The sequence below is a fragment of the Ochotona curzoniae genome, unplaced genomic scaffold (genome assembly GCF_017591425.1).
Source record: "Ochotona curzoniae isolate NIBS_2020 unplaced genomic scaffold, NIBS_Ocur_1.0 contig_64, whole genome shotgun sequence".
NCBI classification, from domain to species: domain Eukaryota; kingdom Metazoa; phylum Chordata; class Mammalia; order Lagomorpha; family Ochotonidae; genus Ochotona; species Ochotona curzoniae.
The window spans coordinates 6,581,504-6,603,303 of NW_024466502.1; the positions used below are offsets into that span (position 1 = coordinate 6,581,504).

Consider the following 21,800-nt stretch of genomic DNA (forward strand, 5'->3'; position numbering starts at 1 on the left):
AGCCATCCTCCACTGCTTTACCAGGCCGTAAACAGGGAGCTGGATCAGGAGCAGAGAAGCTGGGGCTCTGAACTGGTACTTTTGTGCGATGCCAGTGCCACAATGCCAGTGCCAGTGCCTACCAGCTTTAACCACAATGTAGGTCCCCTTTCTTTCCTTTTGAGTGGACCCTGAGGGAAAACAGGAAGCAGTGGGGAGCAGGGCTGCAGTTGCCAGCTTGGCCACTACTTTAAGATTCCCAAGGACTGCCTGTGCAAGGTGAGGACTGACTAAAATGAACCCTATCTTTTCTTTCCAATGCAGTCAGAAGGCATCAGATGTGCTAAGGCAACAGACACATGAAGAGATGGAATCTAAAAACAAGGAAATGCTAAAGGATCCAGAAAACACTGGAAAAGTATGCAACTATTCCAACAGCATCTACATTGTTAAATACATGCTAAATACGAAGACCAAGCAACTGTATTTATTATGGTTTCATGATAAATTCATCACAGAAGTACAGTTCTCTTTAGGGAACACAAATTTCATATCAGGTTTTCCTTCTTCTTTCCCCGCACATTTCTCCGCCTCCGCCTCTTCTTCGCAAACACGGGCCTGGCTGTCACCAGGACGGTCTCTGCCTCCTCTCCGTCTCCATCACTGGAGCTGCTGCTCGCCGCCCCTTGGCCCTTGGCACGGGCATCTCCCACAGTGCTGTGCACCTTGGGCCGGCTGCCTTGGGTCCGTGGAATTGCTGCTTTCCTCGGCTCCTCATCCTCCCCTGAGTGTGTGTCAGAAGACTCTGAGAGGTAGGCATCCCCCAGGAAACCCCCACATACACTCTGCTGGGAGGAGCCAGAAAGCCTCTTTCTTTTCGAGCCCGGCAGCTCCTCCAGGTGACGCGCCGTGCTTCTCCTCTGCTGTTTGCCTTTGGCCGTGGCCAGGGCCTCGGCTTCTTTGTCCAGAGCAGCAGAGACTGCCTCCATCTCGCTGGCTGCTTCCTCCCTCTCCTTCCTCAGCATACACGTCACAGCTCTGTTAAGTCTCTGGCTCTTAATACGCTTGGCGTCCTGCCTCTCCTGTTGGGCTGATCTAAAGAAAGAGTCAATTCGGAGCTGAGCCTAAAAAGAAAGAATAAATCAGACAAGTAAGTAAAGTTTCTCAATCCAGTGAATGCATTGGATTAGTAACAGACAACACTGATTCATCATCGTCCAATGAACCACTGGCGGGCAGCAAAATCATTCGATCTAACGCTGTCAGCTCAGTCCTCATGATCCACCTCAAGGGCGTCATCTTCTCATAGGTACTCCAGAGTATCCAACAGCCTTTTGTGGACAAACATATCATCTTGTCTTGCAGCAACATGACTTCATAAGGGCTGCTTCTATATCATGCTGTACCCATCAGACAACACCTTCTTCAGCAGCCAGGTTCAGAGGAAATATTAGGAGCTGTAACAATACTCATACCTTTTGTTCAGCAAGTCTACTCTGAGAAAGAAACTCCTAAGAACCAGTTAAATACAAGAAGAGTTATATGACTAATGCTCCTCACAACATTATGAAAATTAAAGTGCAACAAATGAAGTGAACTAATTAATTTAAAACTCTTTGATGAAATGGGCTAAAATGAAAAAGTTCTGGTCATTTGAAATTATAAAATCATCCAAAAAGCAGGACAAAAACTTATTAACCAGAAGGAAGTTTAAGCTTATCAAGTTCTGCATGCATATGATAACAAGTTAATGTGAGAAAAATAAAATAAACCTAATACTAATATCTAGGTTAGAAGAAATAGATAATAAGTATTTTTAATTTATTTTCTTCACTTTCCAGTTTGAGAGACGTCAACTTGGATGGCATACTGTAATGAAAAGGATGAGAGGCAGTACAATAAAACTTATCTGAAATTAAAGATTAATTAGTTACTAAACGAACCAGTATTCCTTCTCATCAGTCCTGTAATGTTCCTAATAGATAAAAGTCACTAGATAAATAGCAGGAAACTCCTGGAAATGCTGTCTTTTTGATTTTGCTCATGTTTCTTCAAAATTAACCAAACCTAATTAAAGCTGACTTGGTTATCCTATAAGAGACATCATCAGAGTGGGCATCTGGTGTAGCAGTTAGGACAGTGATTAAACACACGCCACATTGGGGCACCTGGGGTCAACACCTGGCTCCGGCTGCTCCCTGTGCCTTCCAGCTAATGCAGGAACCAGGAGGTCGAGGGGCTGGCTTGGGAGACCTGCACGTGCAAGGCCACTGTGTCCCTGCTGCCAGAGTCAGAGCCTCCGCAGCCACTGCAGGCCTGTTGCAGTGAACCAATGGATGGGAGTTCTTTCTTTCTGGCTCTCTCTGTTGTTTCTTGGCCTCTCAAACAAACTTTTAGACATTTTTTGCTGTTGTTCCTGTAACTGTAAGATCTAAGAGATGGCCTCATTTCTGCTAGGCAGTCGCTTTGCATACATATGGTATGAATTGCTTCTGAGGAGAGAGAATGCTAGTTTTTTCCAATCAGGAAGACAGGCAGACAAAGCAAAACATAATTACTTATTATAGGACTTTGGAGGGTCACAAAAAAGATCTGCTTTCTCCTCAAAAATTTCTCCTACTGATACCCAATAATGACTACATGTCTACCTTTAAAGATTCAATTACAAGCTTGAAACATGCTGGAACTTTGAGACTTTACTGCTCAGAAGTGTTCTGCTTGGGACACTTCCTAGGTGCTATGAAAAATGAAGTTACTCTTAAAGAGTAATACATTTCATCAGAAACACCATGGTCTGGAATCAGTTATTACATCTTTTTTTTCAAATTCCAACTGAGCAAGAAAATACAGCCAAATGCAATCCCAAAAGGAACATCAGAAAATGAAGAGAAAGTTTTAATTTTACTGAAAGGATCATGGTACCAAAAGAGCTCGCTGGCTTCCACTGGCTGCCAGCATAGCCTGAATAGGCTGACTCTTCACCCCGGACAGGGCAGAGCCTACTGTACTTACCTGCTGGGCATTCAGTTGCTTCAGCACCGGAAACAAGGATTCGTCCGTCTTTGTCCTGCCCCACCCGAAGTACCGCTGACAGAACATGCAGGCAGTCAAGAACTACACACTTTCAAAGGTCGCGAGAAGCCACCCTGCTGCCATTCCCACAGGTGCCGATGAGAACGCAGCACTCAGCACGGCCACCTGGCCACATTCTCCTCATGCTCCCAGACAAGACACACTCACCGCATTTCAGGACATCAAAACTTGGGAAAAAGTTAACTTACAGGTAAAAAAAATAGTTTCAGATATCTATATTTCTTTTTTCAAAAGAAGAAAAAATATTGGTTAGATTAATTCCACTGCATGTTAACTTCTATCCAAATCATGTTTTAAGTGCACAGAATGGAAACCTAGTTTGTTGGGTTTCTTATAAAACAGACAAAATTAACCTTCTCTATTCTTCCAGAATAAATAATACTGGACTCTGTGGTTTTATTTAAGGTGCTATCACTGTTCACATCAAAATCATCTCTTTAAGGAGAGGGGAATGGAAACTAAAAGGAGAGCCCTGAATAAACAGAATTAAGAAAAAAAATGGGGGCTGGTACAGTGGCATACTGGGCTAAGCCTCTGCAGGCAAGGCCAGCATTCCGCATAGGGGTTAGTTCAAGTCCTGGCTGTCCACTTCTGATGCAGCTCCCTACTAATGGCTAGGGAAGCAGTGGCGGAGGGCCCAAGTTCTTGGGCACCTGCAACAACAAGGTGGGTTCCCAGCTTCACACCGGCCCAGCTCCAGCAGCTGCTGCCATTTGGAAAGTGAACCAGCAGATGGAAGGTCTCTCTCCTGTGTCTCTCCTTTTTTCTGCAGGCCTGCCTTTTCAACTAAAGAAATCTCTCCTTAAAGATTTATTTATTTTTATTAAAAAGTCAGATATACAACAAGAGAGAGAGGAAGAACTTCCATCAGCTGATTCACTCTCCAAGTGACAGCAACAGCCAGAGCAGAGCCAATCTGAAGCCAGGAGCCAAGAGCTGCTTCTGGGTCTCCCACATGGGTACAGAGTCCCAAGGCTTTGGGCCATCCTCAACAGCTTTCCCAGGCCACAAGCAGGGAGCTGGATGGGAAGTGGGCTGCTGGGACACAAATCAGCGCCCCTATGGGATCCTGATGCATACAAGACAAAGACTTTAGCCACTAGGCTACCACACCAGGCCCAAGATATCTGCCTTAAAAAAAAAAAAAAAAGACCCAAGTTTCTACACTGAACACGTATTTGCCTCAGTGTCTCTTGCTTCGAGAGGTTAAAGGATATTCCCGAATCTTGTCCAGGTCAGGCTTCCCCCACAGGAAGGCCCCTCTGGAGTCATCCACCACGGGTCTCAGGTAAGCCTCAGCCACGGCGGGGTTCGGGAAGCCCGGCGTGAGCTGCAGCTTGCGCAGTTTCTTCTTCACCTTCGTGTCATGAGGGTTGGGCCTGATCTTTTTATTTTTCTGAGCCTCCTGCCACCACTCTCTGTAAAGAAAACAATCACATGTAAATCATCTGTAAAACAATCATTTGTAAACACTGCACAGTTCAGACTATAAACAGCTGCACTTGAAGTTGGGAACTGTAAATTCAAGTCCTAACCCTGAAATAAAGTATGTGCTGTATAAATTTTAATTTTACTACATTGTTATATTCCTTGATGTACTGAAAGAGAAGAAATTTACTGAATTCTTATCTGTGCTCGGCGAAGCACCCACCTGCCCATGACTGCACAGCAAGGGGCCTGCCCTGCCCCCGCCCTCAGAGACAAGGAGCCGGAGGTGATGGGGTGGATACAGGACAGGACGTCCCAGCCAGGCCAGCCAGACCCGTGCCATCTTCCCATAGTCCCTCCCGATTCCATGGCACGGAGGTCACAGCCTCTCTGCTCTCAGCAGAAAACAGAAGTGACATTTCTGTACTGCTCACCTCAAACCAAAGAGCTTCATGAATCCAGGACTGTTTAACAACATTTAAAAATGCTCTGAGCATGCCACAGCTCAAAAACGCAGCACCTGGCTGCATAGTAACACATCACATCAATTTGGGGCAAAGCGTGAAAAGTAAACAGATCAAACCATCAATATTATCAGTTCTTGTGCCATTAATACTCTAAATGAGGACACAGCCAGCTGCTCATTTTCTTTTTTCCCAATATTTCCTGTTCTGAGATTGCATGGCGATGCAGGTGAAAGGCAGCCCTACCCTCTTGGACGCGCCTGCCTGGAGTCATGTGGGCACTGAGACTGACAGGCATGCTGCTATGCTGAGCACACAGGCTGCCCCTTCCACCCACTGTCGCTAGGAAGCCCAGCCTCATGCAGAGGGCTACCTGGAGAGGACCCAAGGCCTGCAGCCCACAGTCCGACTGGCTCACAGCTGACTGCGACGCCATCCATGGACTGAGCTGTCTCATGGTGATCGTCGAGCTCAGCTGAGCTGTTCCACATGAATGGAACAGAGATGACACACACCCACTGGGCAAAACTGATTGACTCTTGCTGTCTGAAGCCACTGAGGTTTAAGGTAGCAACCAGAAAAAACATAGGAAAGAAAGTACTTAGGAAAGAAAGTAAGTGGTATATGAAACACTGACATACAAACATAACCCTCATCAATCCACACACTCGATAGAATCTTGAAAAAAAAAAAGACACCTGCATCTCATGTTCCTGGGCATCACCCACCTGCCAGTGTTGGCTCAGCCAGTGTTTCACACCAACGCAGGAGTGCCACCTAGTGTCCAAAAGACTAGTTGCAGTCTTTGTTGAAATACAACGGTAGTAACAATCTTCATTGCTTTTACATTTTTTCCAATGTAATACTGGAGGAATATCTTTAATTCAATCCCACTTTACTTTTGAATGTTTGTACTTCAAATAGTAATCATGTCTGGCATCCAGGAGAATCGGCACAACATATTGTCAGCTAGTCAATCCAGAAGCACCCTGGCTCCTTAAAGCAAGGATGGCACCTGTCCATCTAGCCATATGGAAGAGGTTTTAACTGTGACAAACTGAAAAGATTCACACTCAGGCCACAGCAGTGGGGACGTGGCAGGAAACTGCTGTTACTCTATATCATTTGTATTAGGGTTACTTGGAAATTTGGACTCAAGTTTTTTAGATATTCTTTCTCTCCAAGAGGATCCAAAGTTTTTCCTGAAATCCCTCCAAAGTTATTGCCAGAAGCCAATCCCAGAGTAAAGCTCTAGAAAGGAATACACTGTGTGGGCCAGCCTGTCTTCTGCAGGACCCAAGGCATTTAGTATGAAAGAACAGGCAGCCAGCGCCGGCTCTTACAGAAGAGGGGAACAGAAGGGAGTGACCTTCCCAAGGTCACTGGCTGCTAGCCCTGCTTCCCTGCATTGCACTCTGTTGATCCTAAACCCGCTGAGTCACGCGGGCTGGGCCAGCTGCTGCCCACACTCAACAAGTGAGAAGACCAAAGGCAGACACTGCTAACCCCAACTCAAAAACACACAAACAACTCAGGGAGCAACAGATGAGCTAAGCCTGGTGAACAAGCATGGTGTGATCAGCCTATTCCCTAAGTAAGAACAGAAATTTCAATACACACAAAAAACTCATTTTCACTAGTGGTTGAAAAGTCAGAGACCACTGTCATTTACTCAAATAATATTTAGGCAAGAACAGAAAGACATGTTTATGGACACTCAAATCAATCTCATTCTTTTAATCAGGAACGATCAAGGAAGGCTACTTGGAGTCATTAGAAACAGTATTTTAAATCCATTCAATTCTGATAATATGCCTTGCCCTATCACCAAATGCCAGGTAACATAAATATTACACAGCATTATTCCATTCTTACAAGATAATGTCACACACATGCACACAGGTTATATGAGTGCACATACTCAGAGAGAAATCCAAATTACATGAGCCAAATGTCAACTGTACTCATTACCTCAAGTTCGCATTTTATTTCAGTGTTTCTGAACTCTGACACTTCAGGCCAGTACATGCCTATGTTTTTCAGACTCCGCAGATGAAACTGGAGAGAAATCTAAGTGAACATTAAATCAACCATGACCTGATAGCAGCCAATAACAAGCTGATGGTTAAAAGATGCCATCATGGCACTAGTGTACGCCAATAATTCCATGGATGAGAAAAAAAATTGTAAGTACAGTCCCCTTTAAAACAGAGAAGAGGGATCTTAAATATCTAGGAATTAAGTTAACTAAATATATGAAAGACCTCTATGACGAAAACTATAAAACATTAAAAAAGAAAATAGAAGATGATCTTAAAAAATGGAGAAATTTACCCCCAACTTCCTGGATTGGCAGGATCAAAATCATCAAAATGACCATACTACCAAAAGTAATACACAGATTCAATGCAATCCCAATCAAAATCCCAACAACATTCTTCTCAGAAAAGATGATACAAAAGTTCATCTGGAATCACAAGAGACCACAAATAGCCAAAGCTATCCTGAAAAAGTAAAAATAAAACTGGAGGAATCACAATTACAGACTTTAAGACATACTACAGAGCAGTGGTTATCAAAACAGTCTAGTACTGGTACAGAAACAGAGGAGAAGATCAATGGAACAAAACAGAAACACCAGAAGGGAGCCCACACATGTATAGTAAACTAATCTTTGACAAGAAAACTGAAAACAATCCAGGCAAAAACCATGGTCTATTCAACAAATGCTATTGGGACAACTGGACAGCAGCTTGCAAAATTAAGAAACAAGACTCACACCTGTCACATTATACGAAAATCAGCTCTAAATGGATCAAGAACCTAAATCTACACCCAGAAGCCATCAAACTGTTAAAGGAAAACATAGGAAGCACTCTCCAAGATATAGGAACAGGGAAAGACTTCTTAGAAAAGATGCCAAAAACACAAGCAACCAAAGGCAAAATGAACAAATGGGACTACATCAAACTAAAAAGCTTCTGTACAGCAAAGGAAACAATTAACAAAGTGAAGAAGCAACCAAGAGACTGGGAGAACATTTTTGCACACTATGCAAGTGACAGGGGACTAATATACAGGATTTACAAAGATCTTCAGAAACCCAGGGATAGCAAAAAAAAAAAAAAAAAAAAAAAAAAAAAGTAACAAATTAGGCAAAGGAAATGAACAGACATTTTTCAGAAAACCAGATTAAAATGGTTAACAGACTTATGAAAAGATGCTCAGGCTCCCTAGCCATCAGAGAGATACAAATGAAAACCACACTGAGGTACCACCTAACTCCAATGAGACTAGTCTACATTCAGAACTCAATGAACAGCAACTGTTGGCGTGGATGAGGGGAGAGAGGCACTCTCCTTCATTGCTGATGGGAGTGTAGGCTAGTAAAATCACTATGGAAATCAGTATGGTGAGTGCTTGGAAAATTGCAAATAAACCTGCCATATTACCCAGCTATCCCGCTCCTAGGAATATACCCAATAGAAATGAAATCTGCATACGAGAAGGGGATCTGTGATCCTATATTTGCAGCAGCACAATCTACAATAGCAAAGACATGGAAACAATCCAGATGTATGTCCAAAGTAGAGAGGTTAAAGAAACTGTGGTACATCTACTCCATGGAATATTATTCAGCTATTAAGAAGAATGAAATTATTCTATTTACAACCAGGTGGTCCCAATTAGAGACCATTATGTTCAGTGAAATGAGTCAATCACAAAATAACAAACACCATATGTTCTCTCTTACCTAAGGAAACCAGCATGGAAAGTGTAACTTCAATAATCCGATCCATACTGTTTTTATTTTTTTGGCTGCATCCCATATGTTTCGATGTTTTTTATTTGTTTTATTTATTCCAAATACATTCTTTTCTCTTGTCGAATTCACTGCTGACTCATGGATTACACAGTAATCATTTTTACACAGCATCACTTTTCCCAAGAGACTTTGTGTTTCCTTTTTGTCACCCATGTGTTGGTTACTCATGGTCCTGTAATTTATTGTTGTTATTGTTGTTGTTGAAGCTGTTGTTTTAACTCATACCAGTTGCTGACCTTGTTTCATGGCTTCTCAATTACGGAAATGTGTAGTGATGGAGTACTGGGGTCTAGCATATCCAGATGTGAGAGTATAATGCAACATGCATCCCTGCTATCAGATGAAAGATAGATTTCCAATGAAATTGTTGGAAACGTGTAGACAATGGGATGCTGGACTATCTGACATTGTCTGTACCAGCAATGTCAGGGTACACTTTAATAAGAGACTGATAGAATGATGATTCTTTATGAAGGACTACACCATTGTAGTAAAATGGGGAAAATCTACCAGTGGGTAGGAGTTTGGAGGGGAGGATCCCAGTCTATATAAAATTGTGCCACATGATTCAAAAATTCTAAATAAAAAGAAAAAAAGATGCTATCACAACCCTGTGAACACACTCAACCCCACCGACCTGTACGCACCCACAGGGCAGGTTTTAGGACACTGAGTTTATGTTTCCACATTGTTTACATCGCTTCCTGGGCACACTCTGAGAAGCCACCTGCTTAAGCTCCTGACCTGTGCTGCCTCAGATTCTCCCAAACAAGAAGTGTACCCCACACCCTGCAAGCCTCTGGACTCAGGAAGCGCCGAGTGAGACTCCTCTATTTAACACAGCATGGCATGCCCAGGGGGAGGGCACTCAGCAGCCTGGCCGCAAGGGTTCCATGCGAACACTGAGCCCACACATCACCCCCATGAGCCAGGGAACCCCTGCAGGGCACTGTACGTGACTCACTCATCTTCTCTATCCACTGAGCTTGCACAGTGCCTCATACGCAGAAGCTACTCAGTAAATGTCTGAACGACAACATGGCTACCTTCATCATCCTGTGAAACTCATGGGGCTGACTCATGCTGACCTGCCCATAGGCACCACTGAAATAAGAAATTGATAATGATTACATCAAAACTCTTAAAGAGGTCTTTTATAACCAGAAAAAAAGCAAACTTTATTAATGCCTACTGAAACTTCCTGCTTTTTCTCAATGAAAATTGATTTGTGACAATTTATGATATAAATAACACTGGTAGTTATTAGCTAAGTATTTATATATAAATAACCAAAGACATAAAGAAAGAGCCCAACACTACAGCTTAGTGGCTAAAGTCCTCACTTTGCATGTGCCAAGATTCCAAAAGGGTGCCAGTTTGTGTCCTGACTGCTCCATTTCCCATCCAGCTCCCTGCTCGTGGCCTGGGAAAGCAGTAGAGGACAGCCCATAGCCCTGGAATCCTGTACCCATTGGGAAGACACGGAAGAAGCTCCTGGCTCCATTTAGCTAAAGCTGGTGCGGCCACTTAGGGAGTGAATCAATGGATGGAAGATCTTTCAGTATCTCCTTCTCTCTGTAAATCTACTTTTCAAATAAAAATAAATAAATCTTTTTTAAAAAAAGGAAAAGAAAAAGAACATAAAAAAAAACTTACGAAAATTTGACAAGAGGTTCCAAGCCATGCCCAGGGAACTCATTAAGAATTTCCATGGCTGTAACACATCCCACAGTCGGTATCCCTTCGGTGTAATCACTCCCAAGCAAATAGGCCAAATTTATTAATTTACTCCGGTCCAGCCCTGATAACAGCAACAATTATTATGTTAAAAAATTTTAATTTACAAAAGTATATTACATATATGTAGAAGAATTTCAAATTATTTTTGTGTACACTTATTAAGGGTATCTCAAAAAGTTCACGGGGGAAAATGGACTTTAAAGGTAAATTTATTTTGGTGAACAAAGGTTTTGAGATCCAGCACAACACACATTTTCCACACATGCTTCGAGATCCCTCATATATTCTTGTATCCCCTCAAATACCAGCCAAAGTTGTCTTTTTATTGGAACCCATGAGCAAGAGCTGGGGTCAGGACTCGAAGGGGAAATATTAACTCCAGAAAAGGCATGAACATACGTGGACTTCATTTTCTTAGCTCTGATTTTCAAACTATTCCTCCACATAAACAAAAGAGCATATATAATACCTTGTCTTAATTAGACTTCCATCATTCTCATTCCTGTCCCAGACGATTTTCCGGGAAAGCCTGGGGTCCCAGGACAAATTCTGAAGGAAGCTTCCAGAAAGCCTCATGCTCTGCAATGTCTTACCTAGTTGGTTGTGGAAGTCCACATACTGGTAATACTCCACAAACTTGTTTTTATTAAAGAAGTTTTTGTAGACGTGTCGCGCTCCAAACAGCCATATATCACTATCATCTGTGATAGTTCCGGAAGTCTGGTCAGTGAGGTCCAGGATGGCACACTGGGCCTCTGCTTCCATGGGAGCCTCAATGTAGGGAACCCCAAAGAGGCGAAGAAGTTCCTGCAATGGCAGACACATGGCAAGTGGCTCCAGAAATCTGCACTGCTGCACATTCACAAGGCGGCAACGTGACACCTTGCCTTACGGGGAATATGAGGAAAAGGTTATTAAATGCCTGGGGTTCGGTGGCCTACCTGGCTTTCCAGAAACATCTGTCCTGTAACAGTAGCAGCGACCCGCTCCTGCTGCTGTTTTTGAGCTTTCAGTGAATTCTGCTGCTCTAAGAGGTCATTCTCCAGTGCTTCCAACTCCTCCTATAGAGTAATTTTTCACTTGTACATGATTATGTTAATAAGCCACTTCAGGTTGGTTACAAAAATCAGCTCACTTAGTCTGACCAAAATTTCTAATAAGCCTTTCCTCCTAATAGAGTATCCCACTTGGGTTTCTGAACAAGATTCTGTCATACATGCATCTTTTGAGTTCCCTCACTCAAGAAAAATGGGTTCCTACCTAAGTCCCCCATATGGAAAAGGAGCCATCAGGAACAAAGTGTCCTACAAATACTAAAAGACACCACTCATCCAGCAACTTCCAATTAATTCAAAAGATACATGGCTGCCCAGCAGAAGGTTAAAATCCAACGTGTATCATTACCAAATCAATGTCTTGCCATTCATTGGGTGAATCCCCTGCATCACGTGGCTCCAAGTCTTCACTTTCAGAGTCGCCCTGTGGGAGGCTCTCGGCACCACAGGCAGCTTCTTCATCCTTGGATCTTATGGGTATCGTGTCACTTTGCTCAGAGGGAGGCTTGGAAGCTTCGCTCAGTCCATCACCAAGTCCATCACTAGCCACACTCTGCACTTCAATGAAACTTCCTGTAGCAAAATAATAAAGTCACCATATCTCACTAAAATCATCAAGAGCTTCCCGGAGCATCCTGAAAAAACTGTATACCCCAGAAAAGAAAAAAAGAAAATGAATAAAGAAAAAGCATCAGACAGTTAAATTACTATGAAATAGATTTCATCACAAATGCCTCTAGGTTCAAAACAAGCCTTGTCAATGAGATAGGCTGATGCGTCTCTGATAGTAGGGCAATGCTGTGAGGCAGCAGGTAAAGCAGGCATCGCATACAGGTTTGGTTGTATCCTGGCAGCTTCACTTTGGATTCAGCTCCCTCTTAAAGGCCTGGGAAAAGTGATGGAGAAAGGCTCTGCCAGCCAGCTGGGAGATCCAAGAGAAGCTCATGGCTCCCGGCTCTGGCCTGCTCCAGCACTGGCCAGCACTGCTTACCTCTCCAAAGTAAATCTGTGGATGGAAGCTCTCTCACCCTCCTTCAAAATAAATGAATACATCTTAAAAACGCAGGGGGGAGGGAGAAAGAACCGAAAGATTCGCAAATTAGCTTTATACAAATGTTTTGGTCAATTAATATTGTTTCTAAAACTTCAAAGAGAAGCATTATCAAAATATGATCATGAGGTGGCATTTAGGCTGTTTTACTATTAAGGAAGAAAGCCTTGACTTTGCGGGCAGACTCCAAGACAAGCAGCTCTTCCACACTGACTTTCCTATCACCTTTCCCCTAAACACGGATTGGTTCCCTTCCTTCTCTCGAGGCGGAGGAGGCTGGCTCGGTCTATCCAGCTGTAATGGGTAAGGCAAGCAGCTCGGGAAGCAGCTGCACAGGGCCGGGCTGCAGCAGAGGAACCAGCTGGGACCAAGGAGGCGGCCAGAGTGAGAAGATAAATCAATATGCTGAAGACAATGGGAACCAGGTTTCTCACTGTCAGGGAAGTTAGGAAGAAGGGATGTGCCTAAGTCCTGTGGTGGTTTGGAAACAAAGACGTCGATGGGGACTGGCACTGTGGCATTGGCATCCCAAACATGGGCAATGCTTAGACTCCCTGCAAATGTGCCTGAGAAAGCAAGGGAGGATGACCCAAAGCCTTGGAACTCTGTACACATCTGGGAGACCTGAAAGAAACTCCTGACTCCTGGCGCTGGCTTCACCCAGCCCTGATCAAAGATCCTTCTCTAACTTTTCCAAATAAATAAATACTTAAAACAAAAAATGCAGAAACTCACAAATTTTAATAAAAGAGCAAGACATGCACATTTACCCATGCACACATGGTCACACATGTGTACACAAACATTCCCACTGTCCCAGAGCGGGCCTGAACAATGAGATCAGCAACTGTGAAGGCACCCAGCGCCCAGCACCCAGTGCCCAGCACCCAGCACCCAGCCAGTGGTTTCTAAACAGCAGACACCACTTCCAGGAACCAGGGTTTCTTGATTGAAACAAACAACAACAACAACAAACAAAACAAACCATGGTTCCAGGACTTGGGCAGAAAGATTATAAAATAATCTGGAATATCTTGGCCCAAAAGTAAGGAAACATTCAAAATATCATAGAGGGATTGTCAAAAGATCAAGGAATTAGCTGAAAACATTTCTCCATGGGCTAACGCTGGACAGCTCATGGACGTACTCAGTTAGGCTCATTCTGGATAACAATTTGGCAAACAAAACAGGAACTCTGAAGTCCTGAGTGATTAAAAACAAAAAATGGGGAAAGGTCTTCCTGAGTCAGATGCCAACTAATAAGTATGTATGGAATGATGAGAAAAGTATCAGCTGGGGCCGTCACAGTAACAATTTATTTCAGAAGAAAATCAGCCATGATGCTAAAACATGTATGTTCAGGAAAGTATATTCACATAGCTCCAAATAGTCCTTTCCTCAAAAAAATGACTAAAGGCATTGTGGCCTAGCAGATAACACTGCTGCTGGCAATGCTGGCATCCCACATGGGTACCAGTTAGAATATGGACTGCTCCACTGCCAATCCAGCTCCTGCTAGTGTGCCTGGGAAGGCAGAGGAAGATGACTCAAATGCTTGGGTGCCTGCACTTATGTGGGACAGGTGGTTGGAGTTCCTGGCTCTTGGCTTCTGCCTGGCCCAGCCCTGACAGCTATAGACATTTGCAACCATTCGGTTCGTGAACCAGCAAATGGAAGATCTATCCTCTGTGTCTTTTCTCTCCCTAACTCCACCCTCCAAATTCAAGTAAATATAAATCTTCTAAAAAAAAGATTGGGGGTCAGGACAATGGCTCAATTGGCTAATTCTCTGCCTGCAAGAGCCAGCAACCAACATGGGTGCAAGTTTGTGTGCTGGCTGCTCCACTTCTCATCCAGCTCCCGGCTTGTGGCCTGGGAAAAAAGAAGACGGCCCAAAGCCTTGGGACTGTGCACCCATGTGGGAGAATTGGAAGACACTCCAGGCTCCTGGCTTTGGATTGGCTCAGCTCCAGTCATTGCAGACATTTGGGGAGTGAACCAGTGAATGAAAGATCTTTGTCTCTTTCTCTCTGTAAATCTGCTTTATAATAAAAATAAATAAATTTTTAAAATGATCAATTACAAAAAAGAAACATTAAGTTTAAAGTAGAGAAACAGCAGCTATTAGGGAATAAGCTCTGTGTGTATGGTTGGTTCCTGTTATTTATAGAACAGTCTACACATTCGCTGTACAAACTAAATTGCCCATCACTGAGCCACTGCTCTGACACATATGAACACATTTCACATATACTGCTGATTCCTAAAATAATTCTTCTTAGCAGACTATGTTTCCTGTATTTTCCAAAAAAGAAACAAAGTTTTGAAGTGCTAAAGGACTTGCTGGAGGCCACCAAATCAGATGCCAGAGTTGGGATTCAAACTTGATCCAACTGGCCAAAGGCTACAGTTTCTTATTGATTCTGGAGTTACAGATGCATCTTATGAGTAGGCAATGGTGCAAACAGGGAATCTAAAAATAATGATTAGCAGTCTACAGATTTGTCTAGATACAGGAATACACAATAATTAATATGTACCCAGAGAAAGAGTGACCAAACCAGAGAAATAGAGAAAAAAACAAATGTGAAAATGCTAGCCACATAGGTACTAGATGAAGGAACCAGAATGTTTTGCAATTCCCTGTCAACTTTATCAAGTCCGTAATTATTTCAAAACACAAAGTAAAAGAAAAAAAAACCTAGAAGGAATTCCAAATATTCCCTGTCTTTAAAAGCAACAAGTACAGGTAGTTGGTGCCATTTGAGGGTCCTGCAATCCACATCAAAGAGCCTGGGTTCGAGTCCAGGCCCTGGTCCTATTTTGGTTTCCTCCGTCGTGCAGCCTGGGAGGCAGCAGGTTGTCTAAGCACTGGGCGCCCGCCATCTATGTGGGAGAGTAGGGTTCAGTTCCTGGCTCCTGGTTCCAGCCTGGCCCAGCCCAGCAATTGTGAGCATCCGTGGCATCAACTAGCCAAGGAAAGGTCTCTATCTGCCTTTCAAATAAAGAATAAATATATATAAAAAAAATAACTGAAAGCACAGACAAGCAGGTAGAGTTGAGGTTCCAGTTCCAGCTGGATGTCCATGGAAAGCTCACTTCATCTTGTTCTGTCTCTCTCTGTCCTAAGTGGAGATGAGCCCACAGGAAAAGGTCTCCGAGATCCCACAAATGTCAAGTCATACCACTCGGTGTCGCTGAAAGAGCACGTCACTTACCGTCAGATTCACTCTCCTCAGAGTCGATTTCCACTGGTTGCATGGGCTTGGGGAAGGAAATAAAATCTGGGCCTGAAGAATCAACTGCCTCCTGTGGCTGGGGAATTTTCAGAAAACTCTCACACTCTTCTACATTTAGCAGTTCTGCGTTTCCAGCATTGCTTACCCCCTCTGAAGGCATGCATTTTACATCACTCACTTCTGGGGAGCTGACAGCGCCTACGACTTCAGAGGCTGAGTTTTGTTCACATTTTGTCTCATCACCACTAGAAAAAACAGAGGAACCAGACTTCCTGTGAGCTGCACAGGGATCTTTCTGCAGCTCCAGCTCGTTGGTGGGTGTCTCATTCCTGGACATCATTCCTCCTGCACCTGGTGGAGGTGCCAGAGTCAAGGGTCCGGGCACGTCGCTGGGCAGGACCACCTGGTTACTTATTGGCAATGGATCTTCTCTCTTCTCACTTGTCTGAAAAGCTTCACTCCCCTCACAAACAGGTGGCTTTTCTTCCTTGGGAGTATCAGATTTGCTGGCTTCAGGAAAGACAGCACTTGACAAATGAGCCAAGTCTAGTGGCTTTTGCTCATTTTTACTGTTGATGTCACGCCCATCCACAGCGGCCCCACTGGCTGATGGAGGACTCATGGTGAACAGCATTCCTTTTCCACCTCCCACATGAAGACCCGCCTCATCCTCCCCTTGGGAACTCTCCACTCCAGGTCCTTCTGGCTGCACACCATCCCCAGCACACAGTTTTACATCCTCATCCTCCTCAAGGGCCCTCTGAATAGCTGACAGAGTGCGCGGAGATATGGCGCCCTTATCACCAGGGGCAGACATGCCCTTCTCACTGCACTGGCTGCGACTGGCACTCTCCAACTCCTCATCAGAGCTGCTTCCCAGCATGGCAGCCTGCAGAGCCAGCAAAGTCCTTGGTGAGGGAGGCGTGCTGGCAGGCTCTTCCTCTGGCTTCAGTTTCTCACATGGAGATGACTTCATGGCAGAAGGCACACTGTGCATTTTGCTGGAAGAGGGAAGAGACTCTGAATCCACCTTTGCAACTTGCTTAGCTTGAAGACCTTCAGAAAAACGAAAACATTCCTCACTATCCAGTTTCAAAGTGTGACAATGCACTCTCAGTAAGATGAGGACATTACTGATTCTCATAATAAAGATATAAACAGCATTTAATCAGCAATGATGAGTTAATTTCATCAGTAGGCTTTAAAGAGGTTTAACACTATAGTCATTAACTCACTGATACCATCACCAGCATATAAGTAGGATTTACTACCATTACCCAGGGGAGGGAGTTTATAAATTCAGAACCATCACATATTTAACCACTAAATAAATGATGATAGTCAATACCTTTTATTAAGATGTAATGTGAAGTGTCTTCAGAGACCACACGCCTCGACTCTACTTCCCTCAAAAAGCCCCCTTCCTCTTCATATTGCTTTTGGATTTGTCCTGAATGCTGCTGATTCATTTCCTTTTGGACATTTTCTATATGCTGGTTTAGGTAGTTTTTTTTAAGCAAGCCTTTGAGTTGGTACTGTGAAAAGTCATTGGACTCCTAAAGGTAAAACAGAAAACTACCGTTTCATATTCAATACAAATATTATTATATTTCTCAAGAGTCACAGGGTTGGGAGTGTCAAGTGTGGGACTAAAAGCAGTTGGATTTGTTACCCATTGGTTCTATACCGTTACAACCAATACTATTACTATCATTAGTTACCAACATCACATTTGAACAATGCATTTAGATGATAAACTAACCCAAGAGAGGTGACTTAAAACTACTGTCCCCTAACAAACCCTACGGATCCAATGAGCTGCTACTTCAAGCTACTCCAATCCCAGAGAATCAAGGTTTTAGAAAGAAACTGAAGAAGCGCAAACTATTAAGGACTCTGATTCTCCCGCTCCTTTTCACTTTTGTTTGCATAACCCAAATCCTATTTTCTCAAGTATTACAGAGAGATTCTCTCAAACTCAAGAAATAAAATGCTTGACAGGCAAGTTGAGTCTGCATATTTCCCCTGAGATGACAGTAAATTTATTTCTACATATCCAAAGACCCAAGAATATAATTTCTGTGCACCTTGCTATGTGGAAAAACAGAAAGGAATAATGGCAAGAGAAACTTATCATGTCTTTCTCATATTTCTGAAATCAATTTTAGGAAGTGTTCAAAAATATACAGAAAGTTTTAAAACATCAAATTAATCCATTAGGGAAACACTGCTGCAAAATTTATTTTCTATACTACAATGACTTAAAGGAAAACTATGTTAGAAATGATAGATGGCAGTGGGGGCTGGCATTGTGCCCCAGTGGGTAAGTCTGCCACAAAAAACAACCAACATCTCACATGGGTGCCAGTTCAAGCCCCAGCTGTTCCATTTCTGATCCAACTCCTTGTTAACGGTCTGGGAAAAAGTGTAGGATGATGCAAGTGTATGGGCCCTGCCCCCCACATGGGAGGTCCACTCCGGCTTTAGTCTGGTCCCATGATGGCTGTTGCAATCATCTGGGAAGTGAACCAACGGATGGAATAGCTATCACTCTCTCCCCATCTGTCTCTCTCTCTCTAACTACTTTATAAAAAAAAAAACAGATAAATATTTTAAAAAAATAGATGACAGTAGAAAAAGAAGCAAAACCCATTCACTAGCAACAAGTATTTAATGGTAGCTTTGGTAAATAATTAATGTACATAATCAAAAGATACGCTCAACAACAGACAACACAATCCCACACACCATTCCCATTCAGTTTTCTCTGGCTAACAAACTACAAGTTGAAAAGTTTCTATGCCCAAAAGGGCTAACATCTCTAGGGCATCACACACACACTTACACACATACATATACATATATATGTAAATGATTTAAAATATCTTTCATGAACTAAACTAAGAAATGAATCACTAAGCATAGACTAAACATTCCCTATGTCCTTCTGAGCTGGGGGTTACAAACACAAAAGAGTACAAGAGGCCCATTTTAGAGCTAAGATCCTTAAGTGACATGACAGGACCCTGGGACACAGGAGGAGAAAACAGCTAGTCTTGGACACCAAGTCACAAAAACACTTGACTAAACTCTTATAAGAAATCACTTCAGCTAAACACTTATAAAAACAAGCTTATAGATACCTGAAGCTCAAAGGATCTTTGAGATAATACTTGCTATACACTGGAAACACTTCTTAATTTTCTCTTCTTTCTAATGAGAAGTCTTGCTAAGGTTTTCAATGCTAAGAATGATGCTACTGTTTAACAATTCACCTCTGGCATTGCTTCAAATAACGTTCTTCTTCGTTTGGTAAATTCTTTCATATCAGTCAAGATTTCATGCTTTACTTCAGGGGGCAGACTGCTGAAGTCCTCAGATTCAATATCTATTGCCTGAGGGTTATGAAAGAATTCCTCCTGTAAAATATAAAATGCAAAGGAATCAGTGGATATGTGTTGAAATCATAAAATGCAACAACATGAAATTTGCATCTCACACATAGATATTTACTGCACTTATGAACCAGAAGTCTGCCTGCCAGAAAAACTGCCATGTGCATGGTGAGAAAGTTGCCAAAGTGACTGCCGTCCAGCCACAAGTCTGACTGCAATTACAGGAAATCTCAGACAGGATTGCCTGCTGACTGATGAGCCCACAGCACTGTAGTGCACCCAATAATAAATGACCATTTTTACATCACTAATTTACACAATAACAGAATGCTAGAACATAGAAATGATATATGTGTTATATATCATATGCATATATATATAGCACATATGTATACATGTACATAGATATATTTGATACACATACCAAATACACACAAAGTATTCAACTTCTGCACAAATAATAAATTACAGTAACCAGTATGTTATCACATGCATAAGTTATTTGTGGGTGTATATGTGAGTGTTCTACATTTTCTTTTGTTTTTTTTATTTTTTTTTTAAGATTTATTTATTTTTATTACAAAGCCAGATATACAGAGAGGAGGAGAGACAGAGAGGAAGATCCTCCGTCTAATGATTCACTCTCCAAGTGAGCGCAATGGTCGGGCTGTGTTGATCTGGAGCCAGGATCCAGGAATTTCCCTCCGGGTCTCCCACAGGATGCAGGGTCCTAAGGCTTTGGGCTGTCCTCGACGCTTTCCCAGGCCACAAGCAGGGAGCGGGAAGGGAAGTGGAGCTGTTGGGATTACAACCGATGCCCATATGGGATGCCAGCGCGTTCAAGGTGAGAACCCCAGCTGCTAGGCTGCCTTGCTGGGCCCGCTTTCCACATTTTCTATAAAAGTATGCTTTAGTATGCATTTTGTTCGTTGGCTACAAAAGAAGTATGTTAGCTGGACAGGCATAATAGCACATTCCACAGATATCTATTCAAATATAGGTAAGTAGCTTGTATATTTATATACACATATACACCTGTATACTGAATTTGGAAATGCATATGTCCTTATGTTTTATAATGAACTTTCATAACTTCACATTATTTCATTAATATTATTCATTTTCATGTCACTCATTTCAAACTACACAAAACATTCTAACTTCAGAACTTATTGAAATACCTGTAATGCTTGTTTTTGACTCATTCTTTCTTGCCATTCTTTTTCATCTTCCTCTTCTGAACTGAAAATCAAGCACACATATGAAGTATTTCCATTTTCAGTAACTTATAAAAGTATTCCTTGAGTATAAGGAGCTGCTGGTCACAGGAGCTACAATGCTATGTAAGACAGCAAGATTTGTGCCACCACAGGTCTCCCTGTCTGAAGAACAGGTGAAACAGCCATTATAATACGATCTAGTAGCTTCCACGACAAGGAGTAGGTTGATACAGGTGCAAAAAACCAGGCAGAAAACCAAGTTCTCTTCTCACGCAGGATCGAGGAAAAGAAGCTTGACTATGGACAGTGAGAGGAGAAAAGGGATGATCAAGCATAAAAAAATAAGAAGCTTGGAAGTGTTTTAAATCAGAAAATGAAACTCTCAGGCTCATTTTAAGCAGATTCTATAATTTAAAGCAGAGACTGGGCTTGCCAGATTAGAAGCACTGGAAAAGGGTAAGACCAAAGACCAAGCAAGAAGCCTGGAAGTTACTCCTAGACCAAAGGTGATGGTGCTGGTGGCCCAGAAAATAAAGAGAACCAGGCTAATTTCTACAGCTACTCTGCCTCTTGCCGGCTCCTGGGGAGGGAAACAAACTGTCCAGGCTTCCGCTCCTCCTTCTGCACTTCAAACACTGATACCACAGACGATGACAGCATGTCAGACAGGAATACTGAGAGCGGATGGAGAGGTGCCACACAGGACAGCAGGATTCAGTGCTAATGAAGTATACCGAGAAGTACCAAGTCTCTACTGGAACACGCAACAGACAGGCATCATCCAAGGCAATTCAGCCTGGTGGTGAGACAAGAATGGGCTGAGAAGAGAGTAACAAATTTAGAAAATTTAAAAGGAGAGTCTTCGGGCCCAGCGCAGTGGCCTAGCAGCTAAAGTCCTCGCTCTGAATGTGCTGGGTTCCCATATGGGTGCCAATCCTGGTAGCCCTGCTTCCCATCCAGCTCCCTGCCTGTGGCCTGGGAGGGCAGTCAAGGACAGCCCAAAGCCTTGGGACCCTGCACCCATGTGGGAGACCTGGAGGAGGCTCCTGGCTTCAAACTGGCACAGCTCCAGCCGTTACAGCCGCTTGGGGAGTAAATCATCAGATGGAAGATCTTCCTCTCTGTCTCTCCTCCTCTCTACATATCTGCCTTTCCAATAAAGATAAATAAATATTTTTAAAAAAATAAAAAGAGAGTCTTCAAAAATTTTAAATCCAAGTTGCTAGCAGAGACTTCAGAGTCCAAAAAAATGAACTAAAAATAAAAATGATCAGGACAAAAGTTAGTAAATTAAACATATAATTGAAAAA

At 42.9% G+C, this 21,800-nt stretch overlaps 1 protein-coding gene across 2 annotated transcripts in view; it reads right to left on the reverse strand.

Moving 5' to 3' along the window:
- Positions 1–440: 440 nt before the first annotated feature.
- The window catches only part of LOC121163587 (DNA repair protein complementing XP-G cells-like), a 28,574-nt gene continuing 7,214 nt past the window's right edge, over positions 441–21,800 (reverse strand). For both annotated transcript variants that reach the window (XM_040991153.1, XM_040991154.1), the window contains 11 exons: positions 20,452–20,512; positions 19,151–19,294; positions 17,224–17,431; positions 15,855–16,931; positions 11,935–12,158; positions 11,472–11,591; positions 11,124–11,337; positions 10,447–10,591; positions 4,290–4,490; positions 2,992–3,076; positions 441–1,103 (listed from right to left, as the gene is read on the reverse strand). In XM_040991153.1, coding sequence (XP_040847087.1) covers positions 528–1,103; positions 2,992–3,076; positions 4,290–4,490; positions 10,447–10,591; positions 11,124–11,337; positions 11,472–11,591; positions 11,935–12,158; positions 15,855–16,931; positions 17,224–17,431; positions 19,151–19,294; positions 20,452–20,512 — 3,055 coding nt within the window. In that variant the 3' untranslated portion in view covers positions 441–527. The remainder of the gene's footprint in view (positions 1,104–2,991; positions 3,077–4,289; positions 4,491–10,446; positions 10,592–11,123; positions 11,338–11,471; positions 11,592–11,934; positions 12,159–15,854; positions 16,932–17,223; positions 17,432–19,150; positions 19,295–20,451; positions 20,513–21,800) is intronic.